Source organism: Ursus maritimus (assembly GCF_017311325.1).
Source record: "Ursus maritimus isolate PB19 chromosome X unlocalized genomic scaffold, ASM1731132v1 scaffold_X1, whole genome shotgun sequence".
NCBI lineage: Eukaryota > Metazoa > Chordata > Mammalia > Carnivora > Ursidae > Ursus > Ursus maritimus.
The window spans coordinates 57,568,697-57,587,676 of NW_024423319.1; the positions used below are offsets into that span (position 1 = coordinate 57,568,697).

The 18,980-nt window shown below is 36.7% G+C and overlaps 1 protein-coding gene across 1 annotated transcript in view; it reads left to right on the top strand.

Moving 5' to 3' along the window:
• The window catches only part of RPS6KA6 (ribosomal protein S6 kinase A6), a 210,545-nt gene that overhangs the window by 60,621 nt on the left and 130,944 nt on the right, over window positions 1–18,980 (top strand). Inside the window, exon 2 of the mRNA XM_040630311.1 lies at window positions 10,825–10,884. Within this exon, the coding sequence (XP_040486245.1) occupies window positions 10,825–10,884 (60 nt within the window). The remainder of the gene's footprint in view (window positions 1–10,824; window positions 10,885–18,980) is intronic.

Below are 18,980 nucleotides of genomic sequence, written 5' to 3' on the forward strand. Positions count from 1 at the left end.
TCTTTCTTTCTTTCTTTCTTTCTTTCTTTCTTTCTTTCTTTCTTTCTCTTTCTTTTTAGAAATTCTTAAAGGGTTGTTCATTTTGTGTCAAAAAAAAACACAAAAAATGTAGTGTAGGGAGTAAAACTGTAGAGTTATGGAATGTGTTCAAATATAAGTTGCTATCAACTTAAAATAGACTTATTTACATAGAATCATATCAGGAGTGAACCTCCTGATAACCACAATGCAAAATTTTAAAGTAAATACACTAAAGAAAGTGGAAAAGGAGTCTACATATTACACTAAAGGAAGTCATGAAACCACAAGGAAAGAAAGAGAAAGAGAAGAAAGGAACACAAGGGAACTATAAAAACAACCAGAAACCTTGGAACAAAATGACAGTAAGTACATACCTATCAATAATTAGTTTAAATGTAAATGTACTTCAATCAAAAGAGAGTGGCTGAATGTGTTAAAAAAACAAAAACAAAACAAATCAAAAAGACATATCTGTATACTTCCCATGAGAGATTTACTTCAGAAGTAGGGATACACACAGACTAAAAGTGAAAGGATGGGAAAATATTTTTCATGGAAATGGAAATGAAAAGCAAGGTGGTATAGCTACACTGATATCAGACAAAAGAGACTTTGAAACAAAGGCTATAGTGAGCAACAAAGAGAGACTGTACATAATGATAAAGGGGTCAAGAAGATCTAATACTTATAAATATATATGCACCCAAGGTAGGAGCACCAAAATATGTAAAAGCAAATGTTAACAGGGAGAAATTATTAAATGAAGAAATTGACAGCAATACGATAATAGTAGGGATTTTAACATGCCAGTTATATCAATGGGTAGATTATATTCAGACATATATGAAACCTTGTTTCAGTAAGAAAACATTGGTCTTCAATTATCATTAGACTAGATGGACTTAATAGATACATACAGAACATTCCATCCAAAACCAGCAGACTACTTCTGAAGTGCACATGGAATATTCTCCCAGATAGATTACATATTAGGCTACAAAACAAGTCTCAATAAATTCAAGAATAATGGAAAAATATGAAGCATCTTATCTGACGACAGTGGTATGAATCTAAAAATTAATTGCGAGAAGAAAACTGGAAAAACTACAAATACATGGAAATTAAACATGTTACTGGACAACTACGGGGTCATAGAAAAAATCAAAGGAGAAATTTAAAAAATATATTTAGAGATAAATGAAAACAGAAATACTACATACCAAAACCTATCAGATGCAGCAAAGAACTCGGAGAGTCATAGCAATAAAGGCCTACCTCAAGAAACAAAAGAAATCTCGAGTAAATAATTTAACTTTATACCTAAATAAACTAGAAAAAAATCCCAAAGTTAGCAGAAGGAAGGAAATAATAAAGGAAATAAATGAAATAGAGACTAAAAAGACAATAGTAAATTTCAATTTAATTAATAGCTGATTCTTTAAAAAGATAAAATAAAAACTTTAGACTTACCAACAAAAAAAGAGGGCTCCAATAAGTAAAATCAGAAATGAAAAAAAGGCTACAAGTGATAACATAAAAATACAAAGGGTCATAAGAGATTATTATGAAGAATTATAATGAGACAAGCTTTAATCTGATACCAACACCAGACACATAGACTTAAAAAATATATAGGCCAATATCCCTAATGAAACGAGATGCCAAAAACAGCCATATGTTAGAAAATGAATTCAACAATACATTAAAAGGATCATATGGGGTGCCTGGGTGGCACAGTCGATTGAGTGTCTGATTCCTGGTTTCCGCTCAGGTCGTGATCTCAGGGTCCTGGGATCAAGCCCCATGTTGGACTCCCCACTTGGGGAGTTTCTGGTCCCTGTGCTCCTCCACTTGCTTGTGCTTTCTCTTTCTTTCTCAAATAAAATCTTTTAAAAAAAGGATTATACATCATGACCACATGGAATTGATTCCAAGGATGTGTGGATGATTCAACATCTAAAAATAACATGATAAGCTGCATTCAATAATGAAAGATAAAAATCATATGATCCTCTCAGTAGATGCAGAAAAAGCATTTGACAAAATTCCAACATTTATTTGTGATAACTCTCAACAATGTGAGCATAGAGGGAATGTACCTCAATATAATAAAGGCCATATATGGCCAACTGACAGCTAATACTCGACAGTGAATAGTTGAAAGCTTGTCCCTTAAGATCAGGAATAAGACAAAGATGCCTATTCTTTTTTTTTTTTTTTTTTTTTTTAAAGATTTTATTTATTTATTCGACAGAGACAGCCAGCGAGAGAGGGAACACAGCAGGGGGAGTGGGAGAGGAAGAAGCAGGCTCCCAGCGGAGGAGCCTGATGCGGGGCTCGATCCCATAACGCCGGGATCACGCCCTGAGCCGAAGGCAGACGCTTAACCGCTGTGCCACCCAGGCGCCCCAAAGATGCCTATTCTTACCTTTATTCAACATGGTATTGGAAATTCTTTAAAAAAAAAAAAAGATTTTATTTATTTATTTATTTGACAGAGAGAAAGACAGCCAGCGAGAGAGGGAACACAAGCAGGGGGAGTGGGAGAGGAAGAAGCAGGCTCCCAGTGGAGGAGCCCGATGTGGGGCTTGATCCCAGAACCCCGGGATCACGCCCTGAGCCGAAGGCAGACGCTTAATGACTGAGCCACCCAGGAGCCCCCAACATGGTATTGGAAATTCTAACCACAGCATGTAGGCAAGTAAAAGAAATAAAAGCATTCATATTTGTAAGAAAGAAGTGAAACTGTCACTATTTGCAGATGACATGATGCTATATATAGAAAACCCTAAAGACTCCACCACAAAATTATCAGAGCTAATAAGAAAGAAATCAAGGAAACAACTCCATTTTCAGTTGCATCAAAATGAATAAAACAGGGATAAATTTAACCAAGGAGGTGAAGACCTGTACATTGAAAAATAGCAAGTATTGATGAATGAAACTGAAGAAGAAACAAATAAATGGAAAGATATTCTGTGCTCATGGATTGCAAGAATTAATATTATTGTCCAAGGTACCCCAGATATACTACAGATTCAATGTAGTCCCTATTAAAATTACACTGAAATTTTTTACAGAAATAGGACAAATAATTCTAAGATTTGTATAGAACCACAAAACCCTGAATAGCCAAAACAGTATTGAGAAAGAACAAAGCTGGAGGTATCATGCACCCTGATTTTATTTATTTTATTTTATTTTAATTTTATTTTAAAGATTTTATCCACCTATTTGAGAGAAAGAGAGGGAGAAAGGGAGAGAACGAGTGGTGGGGAGGGGCAGAGGGAGAGAGAAAAAGAAGCAGACTCCCTGCTGAGCAGGAAGCCCAACGCAGGGCTTGATCCCAGGACCTGGAGATCATGACCTGAGCCGAAGGCGGACACTTAACCCACTGAACCACCCAAGTGCCCCCATGCACCCTGATTTTAAAATGTATTGCAAAACTATAGTAATCAAAACAGTATGGTATTGGCATAAAAACAAACACATTGATCAATGGAATAGAATAGTCCAGAAGTAAAAGCACCAATATATAGTCAATTTATTTATTTACAAAAGTGGCAAGAATACACAATGGGGAAAATGCAGTCTCTTTAATAAATGATGTTGGGAAAACTTGACAGCTACATCCAAAGAATTAAAGTGGAACACTCTCTTATACTATATACAAAATTAACTCAAAATGGAATAGAAACTTTGCTGTAAGACCAGACACGATAAAAATCCTAGAAGAAAACTTAGATGGTAATTTCTTTGATCAGTCAGTTTTTTAGCAATATGTTTTTTAAGATGTGACTCCAAAGGCAAGGGAAGCAAAAGCAAAAATAAACAGGTGGGACTACTTCAAACTAAAAAAACTTCTGCACAGCAAAGGAAAACTGACAAAAAAATGAAGAAAAGCAACCTACTGAAAGAACATATTTGCAAATCATATAACTGGTAAGGGGTTAATATCCAAAATATAGAAAGAACTCATACAATTCAATTACAAAACCAAACCAAAATAAAACAGTTTTAAAAAATTGGCAGAGGGGGGCGCCTGGCTGGCTTGGTCAATAGAACATGCAACTTCTAATTTGGGGTTGTAAATTCAAGCCCCATGTTGGTTGTAGAGATTACTTAAAAAATAAAATTTTAGGGGTGCCTGGGTGGCTCAGTCGTTAAGTGTCTGCCTTCAGCTCAGGGCGTGATCCCAGCGTTCTGGGATCGAGCCCCGCATCAGACTCCTCTGCTGGGAGCCTGCTTCTTCCTCCCCCACTCCCCCTGCTTGTGTTCCCTCTCTCGCTGCCTGTCTCTCTCTGTCAAATAAATAAAATCTTTAAAAAAAATAAAATTTTAAAAAAATTTTAAAAATAGGCAGAGGATCTCAATAGACACTTTAACAAAGAAGGCATACTGATGCCCAAGAGGTATATCAAAATATTCTCAATGTCACTAATTTAACAGGAAAATGCAAATCAATTCCAAAGAGATATTATCTAACACCTTTGGGAATGGCTGTTATCAAAAAGATACCCAGTGTTTGGAAGAATGTGGAAAAAACAGAAACCTCATATGCTTTTTGGTGGGAATATATATAGGTGCAGCATCTATGGAAAATAGTATTGAGGTTTCTCAAAGTAGGTAGGATGCAGCAATTGCAGTACTGGGTAACATTGCAAAGAAAATGAAAACACTAATTCAAAACGATATTTCCACTTCTGTGTTTATACATCATTATTTAAATAGCCAAGATATGGGATACCTAAGTGTGCATTGATGATGAATGGATAAATAAGAACTCATGTATGTATACACACACCCACACACACACAATAGAATATTACTCATCCATAAAAAATAATGAAATCCTGTCATTTTCAACAGCATGAATTGGCCTTCAGGGCATTATGCTAATGAAATAAGTCAGACATAGACAAATATTGCATGATCTTATGTACATGTGGAATAAAAATAAAACAAACAAAACCCAGATTCATGATACAGAGTACAGATTGGTGGTTGCCACAAGGATAGGTTATTGGGGAAGCATAATTGTTGGAGGAAATTTAGAAGTACCAACTTCCACTTATAAAACAAATAAGTCATGTGTATATGATGTATAGCTTAGGATTTATAGTCAGTAATGTATTGAATTTGTAAGGTGGTAGATGGTAACTGGACTTATTTTTGTGGCCATCTTGCAATATATGCACATGTGAACTCACTATGTTGTACACCTGAAGATAATACAATATTGTATGTCAGTTATATCATAAAAAACCAAAAAGCTTCTACACAGCAGAATATTAGTATATTTACAGATAGGCAAAGCTATCGCCACAGTTTTAGAACTTTTTATCACATCATAAAGAAACATTTTACCCTTTATCTGTTACCCCCATTTCCTAATCCCATACCCCTAAGACAACTAGATTACTTTCTGTCTCAATAGATTTTTCTCTTTTCAAAATTTATATGAATGTATTTGCCATTATTTAAATAATTCTGTATCACTTCTGGGATGTTGATGATATGGATTTTAGATCTTCTCACATTTTACATGTCTCTGAGGCTCTTGTTCATTTGCTTTTAATCATTTTTCATTTTCTTCTTCATATTGGTTAATTTCTATTGCTATATCTTCAAATTTATTTCCTCTGTCATCTCCATTTTTTTTATTGAGCCAACCCAGTACTTTTTAAAATCATTTATTATTATTTTTGTCTAAAATTATTTACACTTTTTATAGTTTACACTTTTTTATAATAATTTTTATTATGTTAGTCAACATACAGTACATCCCTAGTTTTTGATGTAAAGTTCCATGATTCATTGCTTGCGTATAACACCCAGTGCACCATGCAATACGTGCCCTCCTTGATACCCATCACCGGCCTATCCCATTCCCCTACTCCCTCCCCTCTGAAGCCCTCAGTTTGTTTCCCTGGAGTCCATAGTCTCGCATGGTTCATTCCCCCTTCTGGTTACCCCCCACCCTGTCTTCTTCCCTTTCCTCTCCTACCGATCTCCCTGCTATTCCTTATGTTCCACAAATGAGTGAAACCATATGATAATTGTCTTTCTCTGCTTGACTTATTTCACTTACCATAATCTCCTCCAGTCCTGTCCATGTTGCTGCAAATGTTGTGAAATCGTTCTTTCTGAAGGCAGAGTAATATTCCATTGTATATATGGACCACATCTTCTTTATCCATTCGTCTGTTGAAGGGCATCTCGGCTCCTTCCACAATTAGCTATTGTGGACAATGCTGCTATGAACATTGGGGTATATATAGCCCTTCTCTTCACTACATCTGTATCTTTGGGGTAAAAACCCAGTAGTGCAATTGCTGGGTCATAGGGTAGCTCTATTTTTAACTTTTTGAGGAACCTCCACACTGTTTTCCAAAGTGGCTGTACCAACTTGCATTCCCACCCACAGTGTAAGAGGGTTCCCGTTTCTTCCATCCTCTCCAACATTTGATGTTTCTTGCCTTGTCCATTTTTGCCATTCTAACTGGTGTAAGGTGGTATCTCAATGTGGTTTTGATTTGAATTTCCCTGATGGCTAATGATTTTGAACATTTTTTCATGTGTCTGTTGGCCATTTGTATATCTTCATTGGAAAAGCATCTGTTCATATCTTCTGCCCATTTTTTTATTTCATTATTTGTTTCCTGTGTATTGAGTTTGAGAAGTTCTTTGTAGATCTTGGATACCAGCCTTTTACCTGTGGTTTCATTTGCCAATATCTTCTCCCATTCTGTGGGTTGCCTCTTTGTTTTGATGACTGTTTCCTTTGCTGTGCAGAAACTTTTTATCTTGATGAAGTCCCAAAAGTTCATTTTTTCTTTTGTTTCCCTTGCCTTTGGAGACTTGTCAAGAAAGAAGTTGCTGTGGCTGATGTCGAAGAGGTTACAGCCTCTGTTCTCCTCTATGATTTTGATGGATTCCTGTCTCACATCGAGGACTTTCAACCATTTATAGTTTATCTTTGTGTATGGTGTGAGAGTGTGGTCATGTTTCATTCTTTTGTATATAGCTGTCCAATTTTCCCAGCACCATTTATTCAAGAGACTGTCTTTTTTCCACTGGATGTTTTTTTCCTGTTTTGTCAACGATTAGTTGACCATAGAGCCGAGGGTCCATTTTTGGAGTCTCTATTCTGTTCCATTGGTCTATGTGTCTGTTTTTGTGACAGTACCATGCTGTCTTTGTGATTACAGCTTTGTAGTATAGCTTGAAATCCGGCAACGTGATGCCCCCAACATTGTTTTTTCAACATTTCCTTGGTGATTCGGGGTCTTTTCTGGTTCCTCACAAATTTTAGGATTCTTTGTTTCAGCACTTTGAAAAATGTCACTGGTATTTTTTCGGGATGGCATTGAATGTGTAGATTGCTCTGGGTAGCATAGACATTTTAACTCTTTATTTTTCCTATTCATGAGCATGGAATATTTTTCCATGTTTTTATGTCTTCTTCAATGACTTTCATCAGTGTTCTGTAGTTTCTTGAGTATAGATGCTTTACCTCTCTGGTTAAGTTAAATCCAAGATATCGTATGATTTTTGGTGCTATTGTAAATGAAATCGATTACCTAATTCCTCTTTCTTCAGACTCATTGTTCCTTTATAGAAATGCAACTGATTTCTGAGCATTGATTTTGTATCCTGCCACATTACTGAATTGTTGTATGAGTTCTAGTAATTTGGGGTGGAGTCTTTTGGTTTTTTCATATAGAGTATCATATCATCTGCGAAGAGAGAGAGTTTGACTTCTTCTTTGCCGATTTGAATAGCTTTTATTCCTTTTTGTTGTCTGATTGCGGTTGCAAGGACTTCTAGTACTATGCTGAACAATAATGGCAAGAGTGGGCATCCTTGTCGTGTTCCTGATCTTAAGGGAAAGGCTTCCAGCTTTTCCCCATTGAGAATGATATTTGCTGTAGGCTTTTCATAGATGGTTTTTATGAAATTGAGGAATGTACCTTCTATTCCTACACTCTGAAGGGTTTTAATCAGGAAAGGATGCTGTATTTTGTCAAATGCTTTTCCTGCATCAATTGAGAGGTTCATATGGTTCTTGACTGTTTTCTTCTTGATATGATCCATCACACTGATCGATTTGTGAATGTTGAATCACCTTTGCATCCCAGGGATGAATCCCACTTGGTCATGATGGGTAATCCTTTTAATGTACTGTTGGATCCTATTAGCTAGGATCTTGTGGAGAATTTTGGCATCCATATTTATCAGGGATATCGGTGTATAATTCTCCTTTTTGATGGGGTCCTTGCCTGGTTTGGTAATCAAGGTAATACTGGCCTCATCAAATGAGTTTGGTAGTTTTCCTTCTGTTTTTACTTTTTTGAAACAGCTTCAGGAGAATAGGTATTATTTCTTCTTTGAATGTTTGATAGAATTCCCTGGGAAATCCGTCAGGCCCTGGACTCTCGTTTTTGGGGAGGTTTTTGCTCACTGCTTCAATCTCTTCATAATTAGTCGGTCTGTTTAAATAATCAGTTTCTTCCTGTTTCAGACTCGGTAGTTTATAGGTTTACAGGAAGGCATCCATTTCTTCCAGGTTGTTTAATTTATTGGCATATAGTTGTTGATAGTAGTTTCTAAGGATTCTTCCTATTTCTTTGGTGTCGGTCGTGATCTCTCCCCTTTCATTTATAATTTTGTTAATTTGGGTCCTTTTTCTATTCTTTTGAATAAGTCTGGCCAGTGGCTTATCAATCTTATTTATTCTTTCAAAGAACCAGCTTCTGGTTTTGTTGATCTGCTCTACTGTGCTCCTGGTTTCTAATTCATTGATCTCTGCTCTAATATTTATCAATTGCCTTCTCTTGCGTGGGTTCGGCCTGTTCTTCTGTTCCAACTCCATCTTCTTAAAGTGTGAATATAAGGAGTGCTTTTTAGATTTTTCTATTTTTTTGAGTGAGGCTTGGATGGCTATGTATTTTCCCCTTAGGTCTGCCTTTACAGTGTCCTATAGGTATTGGACCGATGTGTTTTCATTCTCATTGGTGTTCGTAAATTGCTTAAGTTCTTCTTTGATTTCCTGGTTTACTCAATCATTCTTAAGTAGGATGGTTCTTAGTTTCCAAGTGTTCGCGTTTCTTCTAAATTTTTCTGTGTGATTGAGTTCCAGTTTCTAAACATTGTGGTCTGATAATGTGCAGGGAATAATCTCAGTCTTTTGGTTTTGGTTGAGTCCTGTTTTGTGACCCAGTATATGGTCTATTCCGGGGAAAGTTCCATGTGCTTATAACTTTTTATCATTCCATTCGCGTGCGTTTATTTCTTTTCAAGTGTGTATATTTTTAACTAAGAAGCATAGTTATAATAGCTGCCTAATCCTTGTCAGATATTTCAACCTCAGAGTTATCCTGGAATTGATACCTGTTGATTTTAAGTCTGCCTAATTAGGTTCAAGTTATGTCTCACTCTCTCTGTCTGACGCTTCCAACATTAAGTATGTTTTCAGATTTTTTGGGTCAGAACTCTGCATGCACTAACTCAGTAGTTAGTTTTTGACCTGATCAGTGGTTTATGTTGCAGTTCAGTTTTTAAGCCCTTTGTTAGACTTCTTTGATTCTATTCTACACACATGCAATTTGTTGTGAGACCAGTAATTGTGTCTGTTCGTACACAGAATTAGGGGATCTCCTTTTCCCTTTCTATCTTTTTCATGATATCTTCTATGGATTCTCCAATTCCCATGGGCCCTTCCTGATTCCTGTCAGCAGAACTGATTTTCTCTCAGAGTTTTAGTCTTTCATGATGTCACACAGGTTTGTACTGTTAGTGCTGCCCTTGGGATGAAGTGAAGGAGAGTGTGAAAAAATCACAGGAAATAATAGGAAATACCTCCTCTCACACACACTTTTTTTCCATTTAATCATACGAGCCTCTTTTCCTGGTCTCTTTGATCAGATAGGTTTTCTCTTGATTGGGGCTTGCCTTGGAGTAGGACTGGGAAAAAAGAAAACGTGTAATTCTTATGTTCAATAGCCCAAAAGTGTGTCTTTTCCTGTGCCTTTTTCCAGAAAGTGAGGTTTTTCTTGGAAATATTGTTCATTCCCACTGTGGAGTTCCATGACTCTGTCAGTCTTTTCTTGGGTCAAAGTCAAGAGATAAAGTTTTTAAATAAACCTACAAAACTCACCATAGTGCTGGTTATTCTTTGAATTTTGTTCTCCCTCCCTAATCTGCTTGCTGTTCTTTAATCTTTAGAGTCTGCAGATAGTCATGCCCATTTTTAATTGAATTGGTTTTGGTTTTTTGTTTGTTTGTTTGTTTTTTGGTTTGTTTTTTTTTTTTTTTTGGTGTTTGGCTGGGAACAGTATTACTGAAAGCACAAAAGTCATATGTTTAGTATATGTTAATAAATCATAACAAAGCTCTAAATAGTATGAGATGAAACATACAGTTCTGAAAGTTAAGGATTCTCAAGAACAATCTGGAAATCATATTAGTAATGTTCCTATTCTAAGTACCTTCTATGTGTCCTTTGACATTTTGTGTTTCAGTCAATGTGGATCTTGTTAGAGCATGATGGGAAATGCCTGGGGTTATATTATTCTTAGTTCTTACTCTTGTTCTAGTAATCCTGAACTTCAGTTTTTGAACAATATTTTTCAGGTGAATGTTCCTATTCTAAGTACCTTCTATGTGTCCTTTGACATTTTGTGTTTCAGTCAGTGTGGATCTTGTTAGAGCATGATGGGAAATGCCTGAGGTTTTATTATTCTTAGTTCTTACTCTTGTTCTAGTAATCCTGAACTTCAGTTTTTGAACAATATTTTTCAGGTGAATGGTCTTCAAATGGTTGATGAGCCAATGGAAGAAGGAGAAGCAGATTCTTGCCAAGTAAGTACTTTCATTAACCCACTGTGCTACATTTTTAAAATATAAGGAAAGAGAATAAAGGGAAAGGAGAAAATCACCTGTCAATTAAAGAAATTTATTTAGGTAAGTTAATAATAAGCAAATTCAATTATTAATAAAATAATAGCAGTTTAAAATATAGGACTTTTTTGTCAGAAATTTTTATATGGAAAATTTTTAAAAGACTTTATCGAGGTATAGTTTATATGCCATGGAATTCAGCTATCTTAAGTGTAATAATGAATGAAATTTTTACTTGCTAGTATATGAGTAACTGGGTTACTTAAATACAGAATCTTCTGAATTAAACTAAATAAGATTACCTTCAACTTTAGGGTAGAAAATAGATGTAGTGTAGAAATATTTAACCTGATGTCATTTAAAATCCATTTCCTGGCTTTGAAAAAGTATTACATCTAAATTATTTAAGAATTTTCTAACTAGTTTTGTTTAATTTATTTTAAGATTTTTAATTTATTAGACAGAGAGAGAGTGAGAAATAGAGAATGCATAAGCAGAGGGAGCAGCAGAGGGAGAGGGAGAAATAGGCTCTCCACTGAGTAGGGAGCCCGAAGCAGGACTTGATCCCAGGACCCTGGGATCATGACCTGTGCTGAGGGCAGACACTTAACTGACTGAGCCACCCAGGCGCCCATCTAACTAGTTTTAAAGACCATTTAGCTATTGGGCCATTATACCAGGTCTATGTTCTAGTCCCTCATTTTACAAGATCTAGTTTTACAGAAGGGTGTTCTTAAGATTTTAAGAAGGGTCTGAAAAAGATGTAAATCCACATTTATTTTGTTATTTTATGATTATCATTTCAATAATTTTTTTCATGGAATTATGGATTGTTTAAGCTGGAAGGAGCCTCAGAGACAATATTTTGTAATAATCCCATTGTATAGGTAAGGTTTTTGAGACCTTGAGAGGTTGTGATTTATACTAGGTCGTCAAACTAACAAGTAGCAAAAGCGAGACTTATGACCTGGTGTGCCTCATGTTAAGTCATCTGGGTATTGTGTAGACTCAAGGAAGTGGAAAATAAGAAAAGCATCATCCTTCTCTTATTTAGTTATGCATAAAATCAACCTTGATGCACTTTTTTCCCCCTGAAACTGGTTTATAAGAGGATTTTTTTCAGATAGGACCAGCCGAGTTAAATTGGGTTTGTCCAAGATTCTTCTTTGAAATAGTCTATGTAAAAATTCACTATCTCAGCAGGTTGTGATCATGTAACAATAATCTTAGTTCTGATTAACAGATAAAATGTCATTATTTCTTTTGCAATTTACTTAATATAAATAACACGTTAATTTTGAGTTTAATTAAATATAAGCTTCTATCAAAATCATCCAAGGCTTTCTCTACAGATCATATGTACTAAGAAGCATAGTAATGTTAATAGTTTCTAAAAGATAAAGTATAGGAAAATAGAAAAGGCAGTAGGGAAGGGTATATTTTAAAATTAATAAATTAACAGGGAAATACTATGCCCCACACCATAGGAGGCAGAAAAAAATGTGTGTGTGTTCATGTGTACATATATGTGTAGTCAACATAAACACATAGATGTATATATAGGGTTATTGTCAAATGTTTAGCCTTCCCTGATTCTAAAAAAGAATCAGGAACTATACTTTTAATGGAAAGACAGTAAAAATATATAGTGATCAATGCTAATGTGATCTTAATTAGTCACCTTCAGTGGTTAGAAAGGGGAAATCTGAAGTTTTGGAGAATCAGGGACCTAGAATCACTTCTAAGGATTTTAGGTTTTTTAAAAATACTTTTATTTATTTATTTAAAAAGAGAGAGAGCGAGCAAGCGCAAACAAGCAGGGGAAACAGCAGGCAGAGGGAGAGGGAAAAGCAGGCTTCCCGCTGAGCAGGGACCCTGACATAGGGCTCGATCTGGGATCACGACCTGATCCAAAGGCAGATGCTTAACTGACTGAGCCACCCAGGTGCCCCAGGATTTGATTTAGTTTATAGCCTGAGTTATCTGAACTTGACTCTGTGATGGTTTGCTGTGTGATGGTTTACTTACTCATTTGGTATCAGTTAAATTATATGAGTGATAAGAAACACTGACCATATAAATTTATCTCTTTGATTAATGTTTTTGTATATAGGATTTTTGGGGATGTGGTTGCCTATTCCAGTGTGATGCTGGGAGCTGTATGTTTTTTTGTGGTTGGCGGTTCTTTTTCATTTGTTTGTTTGTTTGTTTTAATAGTGGAGAGTTGTAGAGATTGCTCCATGATGCATAGATTCTTTAAGCAGTATTCTTTAAATTTGAACTTAGGAATTGCCTATGTTGCCTGATGCTGTTTTGTTATTGACTGATTTAGACAGCTAATCCACTTCATCTCACTTATTGTAGCTTTGGAGTTTCATGGTCATCTGATCGCTTTTCTTCAGTTAAAACAGGCAAAATTAAGTAAATTGCTTCTCACACTCCAGATATCTATATCTGTATATATCTAGCATATGATTAACAAAACTAAATTATAGTTAGTATAATTTTAATATGTCCAGATTAGTAATAATGAACTTTTCCATTTCTCAAGCAGTGTTCATATTTTGTAAGCATTAAGTGATAAAAGATATATGATATCATATTTCACTACCTAGTCCCCGATTTCTCCCAACAGTGTCCAGGTTAGAAAAAAAAAAGATGTCATGATTCTTCTTTAGTAGGTTACAGACATGAATTATTTTATGTTGTCAAAATAAGTAGAGATGTTTTATATTTGGTAGTTTATGATCCATTCATATTTACTTTTAAAGTTTGTATGGAATGGTTATTACTACCTCAAATAAAATACAAATTTTTAATGCTACCAATGTTTTAGGAATTTCAAAAGAAGAAGTACTTAACAATTAGATTTTTGTTCACTACATTAGTACACCATCAGCAGTGTGTTTAGTCTCTAAATTGATAAATATTTTTATTACCCAGAAATATAATTGTTACATTTATCTGAAAATGTACATAAAAAATGATTTCCTGATATTTTGAAACCCTATGTTTCTAATTATAGAAACCATTCTTGATATGTGTCTGTCTTAAGAATCCCTTAAGAAATATTCTTTTATTTTTTTAATTTTTTAAAATATTTTTTTATTATATTATGTTAGTCACCATACAGTACATCCCTGGTTTTTGATGTAAAGTTTGATGATTCATTAGTTGTGTATAACACCCAGTGCACCATGCAATACGTGCCCTCCTTACTACCCATCACCAGCCTATCCCATTCCCCCACCCCACCCTCCTCTCTGAAGCCCTCGGTTTGTTTCTCAGAGTCCATAGTCTCTCATGCTTCATTCCCCCTTCTGATTACCCCCCCTTTCTTTATCCCTTTCTTCCCCTACCGATCTTCCTAGTTCTTATGTTCCATAGATGAGAGAAACCATATGATAATTGTCTTTCTCTGCTTGACTTATTTCACTTAGCATTATCTCCTCCAGTGCCGTCCATGTTGCAGCAAATGTTGAGAAATCATTCTTTTTGATAGATGAATAATATTCCATTATATATATGGACCACAACTTCTTAATCCAGTCATCTGTTGAAGGGCATCTCGGCTCCTTCCACGATTTAGCTATTGTGGACAGAGCTGCTATGAACATTGGGGTGCATATGGCCCTTCTCTTCACTCCGTCTGTATCTTGGGGTAAATACCCAGTAGTGCAATGGCTGGGTCATAGGGTAGCTCAATTTTTAACTTTTTAAGGGACCTCCACACTGTTTTCCAGAGTGGCTGTACCAACTTGCATTCCCACCAACAATGTAGGAGGGATCCCCTTTCTCCACATCCTCTCCAACAATTGTTGTTTCTTGCCTTGTCAATTTTTGCCATTCTAACTGGTGTAAGGTGGTCTCTTAGTGTGGTTTTGATTTGAATTTCTCTGATGGCTAATAATTTTGAACATTTTTTCATGTGTCTGTTAGCCATTTGTATGTCTTCATTGGAAAAGTGTCTGTTGATATCTTCTGCCCATTTTATGATTTGTTTATTTGTTTCTTGTGTATTCGAGTTTGAGAAGTTCTTTGTAGATCTTGGATACCAGTCTTTTATCTGTAGCATCATTTGCAAATATATTCTCCCATTTTGTGGGCTGCCTCTTAGTTTTTTTGACTGTTTCCTTGGCTGTGCAAAAGCTTTTTATCTTCGTGAAGTCCCACAAGTTCATTTTATCTTTTGTTTCTCTTGCCTTTGGAGATATGTCATGAAAAAGGTTGCTGTGGCTGATGTCGTAGAAGTTGCTGCCTATGCTCTCCTCTTCACAGACAACATGATACTCTATATGGAAAACCCAAAAAAATCCACTCCCAAACTATTAGAAGTTATAGAGCAATTCAGTAATGTGGCAGGATGCAAAATCAATGCTCAGAAATCAGTTGCATTTCTATACACGAATAATGAGACTGAAGAAAGAGAAATTAGGGAATCCATCCCATTTACAATAGCACCGAAAAGCATACGTTACCATGGAATTAACTTAAGCAGAGACATAAAGGATCTATATTCTAGAAACTACAAATCACTCTTGAAAGACATTGAAGAAGACACAAAAAGATGGAAAAATATTCCTGCTCATGGATCAGAAGAATTAACATAGTTAAAATGTCCATGCTACCCAGAGCAATCTACACTTTCAGTGCTATCCCAATCAAGATACCAATGACATTTTTCAAAGAACTGGAATAATTAGTCCTTAAATTTGTATGGAACCAGAAAAGGCCCCGAATCGCCAAGGAGGTGTTGAAAAGGAAAAACAAAGCTGGGGGCATCACAATGCCGGATTTCAAGCTGTACTACAATTGTGATCACAAAGAAATATTCTTTTATAAGTGTGTGTTACTTAAACTCATGTGTAGCTATAAGGAGGAAGTCCCTTAATTTGGGGTGCCTGCTTCTCATAGGGTGGATTTTTCCTTCCTTTCTCTTTCCATTCTGGACATTTATCCTTGCTGTGCTTCAATGTTTTTATTCCCTTGCAAATTTGGTCCTTACTTCTGCTTTTTATTCATTTAGCATTTAAAAAAAATTGAACCCTTGGAAGTGAAGGTAGCAGAGTAGTAGGGGGACCCTATGCTTACCTCATCCCTTGAGCACAGCTAGATAAATATCAAATCATTCTGAACATCCAGGAAAATGATCTGAGGACTGAGAAAATAATCTGCACAACCAGAGTGAGAAAAGAGGCCACATTTTGGAGGGTATGGAATGTGGAGATGTGATTTGGGGGAGAAAAGAATCATGGTACTGTAGAGGGAAGGAACCCTGATCAGGGTGATGGGAGAGAGAGAGAGAGAGAGAGAGCGAGAATATGGATGCAGGGCATTGCAGAAAAAACATTCCCCACAAAAAATTGATGGGGAAAATGAGGGGCTGATTATCGCAAATTTTTACAAGCAGTGGAGCTCAAGATCTGAAGTTTTAGAAGTCTGTGCCATTGGCAGTGTGGAGCCTGATGGGCATAGAGGTGCTCCTGTGGAGAAGGAGGAAGTGGGAAGTTCAGGAGCGGACAGTGTGTCTGAGGATCCCCTGAGTCACACTGGGAGAAACAGTTCGCATTCTTTGAGTGCATTTGGGAGAGGTGGCACTGCCTCTCCACAGACAAAAGAGCCCGTGGGCAACATTGAGCGGGCCTGTTCATTAGTATAGGAACAGAGACACCTACTGAGGTCAGCTAACCTTGATGCTGGCTTTTTGCTGTGCTTTACCATAAACTCTATTGCCCTACATGTTCTTGTGACTGACCTTTTGGAAAAAACCCAAACCAGCCACAGCTCAGTGAGACCCTCTCTCAGAGCATCAGCATGGGTCCATGCAGTGCCAGGTCCCTGAAATTTGGAGTTTTGAATCCCACCTGGCATGCCTGAGATAAAACACAGGAACGTTGTGCCACCTGGTGGGCAGAAGGCTCAGACACAGACAGTATAAAGATAGGGATCTGAGGGATGCCTGCGACAAACTAGGTGAGATTGTTTGCTCTTCTGAGAGGGCTTCCTGAATAGTTGCGGGCATGAAATTCCCTCTTCAGGGATGAGAGAGCCGGGTGATGCCATTTTTACCCCTGCGCATCAGCAAGGACGGACTTCAGTGAGCAGTGCAGTGCCCAGGGTGGAAACTTGCACCACTTATACCAAGCCCCACACCCCTGTGTTCTCCAAGTGCTTTTCTGTAGTTGTTACACTGAGGCAAGTGTATCTGAGACTTGGAGAATCAACAGGCCCCTCACTCAGAGGACCAGCACAAACTGCCCAATTGCACCAAGTCTACTGACCACAGATGGCTGCAAAGATGTAGCTCTAGGGGAGATAGGATCTAGCCTCTTTTAACAAGGAGACTAAAACACACCTAATTAAAACTTGCTACACAGTGGACAAGGTCCAAGCACTCCCTACTGCAGACAAGGAGAAAATCTGCAGGGACTGACCTGAGGGAAACAGCAGCCAAAACACAACAGCAGAGTGCACACAGCCTACACCAGAAACAGTTTCTGAAGTACCTGTTCCTGGAAGCACTAGGACCTCTTCTTAATATAGCTAATACTCTCAGGAGCAGGAAGTATTACAGACTTTCCTAACACAGCGAAGACAGAGAGCTACACAAAATGTCAAAATGGAGAAATTCATCCCAAAAGAAAGAACAAGAAGTCAAGGATAGGGATCTCATCAAAACAGATAAAAATAATATGCCTGAACCAGAATTTAAAACAACAGTCATAAGGATACTAGCTGGGTAGAGAAAAATGTACATGACACCAGGGGTCCCTCACCACAGAGTTAAAAGACCTAAAATCTAGTCCAGCCCAAATAAAAAATGCTGTAGCCAAAATGTGAAACTGACTGGATGTAATGACCACAAGCAGGGAGCAAGCAGAAGAACAAACAAAATGATAATGAAGGTAAAGTTGTGGAAAATAATAAAGCTGAAAAGAAGAGGGAAAGAAAAATATTGGATCACTAATGTACACTTAGGGAACTCAACAACTATATGAAGCATAGTAACATTCATATCATAGGAGTCCCAGAAGAAGAGAGTGAAAAATGGGCGGAAGGTTTTTTTGAGGAAATTATAGCTGAAAACTTCTCTAATCTTGGGAAGGAAACAGACATCCAAATTCAGCAGGCACAGAGAACGTCCATCAAAATTAAAAGCAAGCTAACACCAAGATAGATCATACTTAAATTTGCAAAATATAGTGATAAAGGTAAAATCCTGAAAGGAACAAGACAAAAAGAAGTCCCTAACTTACAAGGAAAGACAAATAAGGTTAGCATCAGATCTCCCCACAGAAACATGGCAGGCCAGAAGAGAGTGGCATGATATAGTCAACATGTTGAACAGGAAAAAAAATATGCAGCCAATAATACTTTATCCAGCAAGGCTGTCATTCAGAATAGGAGATATAAACAGTTTCCCAGATAAAAACTAAAGGAGTTTGTGACCACTAAACCAGCCCTCCAAGAAATATTAAAGGGGACTCTTTGAGTGGGAAAGTAAGACCAAAAGCAACAAAGACTAGAAAGGAACAGAGAACATCTCCAGAAACACCGACTTTACAGGTAATACAATGGAATTAAATTTCTATTAATAATCACTCTCAATGAAAATGAAGTAAACTAATCAAAAGTTATAGGGTATCAGATTGGATAAAACAAAACCAAACAAGACCCATCTATTAGCTGCCTAAAAAGAGACTCATTTCAGACCAAAGGACACCTGCAGATTCAAAGTGAGGGGATGGAGAGCCATTTATCATGGTAATGGATGTCAAAAGAAAGCAAAAATAGCCATACTTATATCAAACTAGATTTTAAACCAAAGACTGCAACAAGAGATGAAGAAGGGCACTATATCGTAATAAAGGGGCCTATCCAACAAGAAGACCTAACAATTGTAAATATTTATACCCCCAAATTCAGAGCACTGACATATATAAATCAAATAATAACAAACATAAACTCATTGAGAATAACACAATAATAGTAGGGAACTTCAACACCTCACTTACATCAATGGACAGATCATCTAAGCAGAAAATCATCAGGGAAAC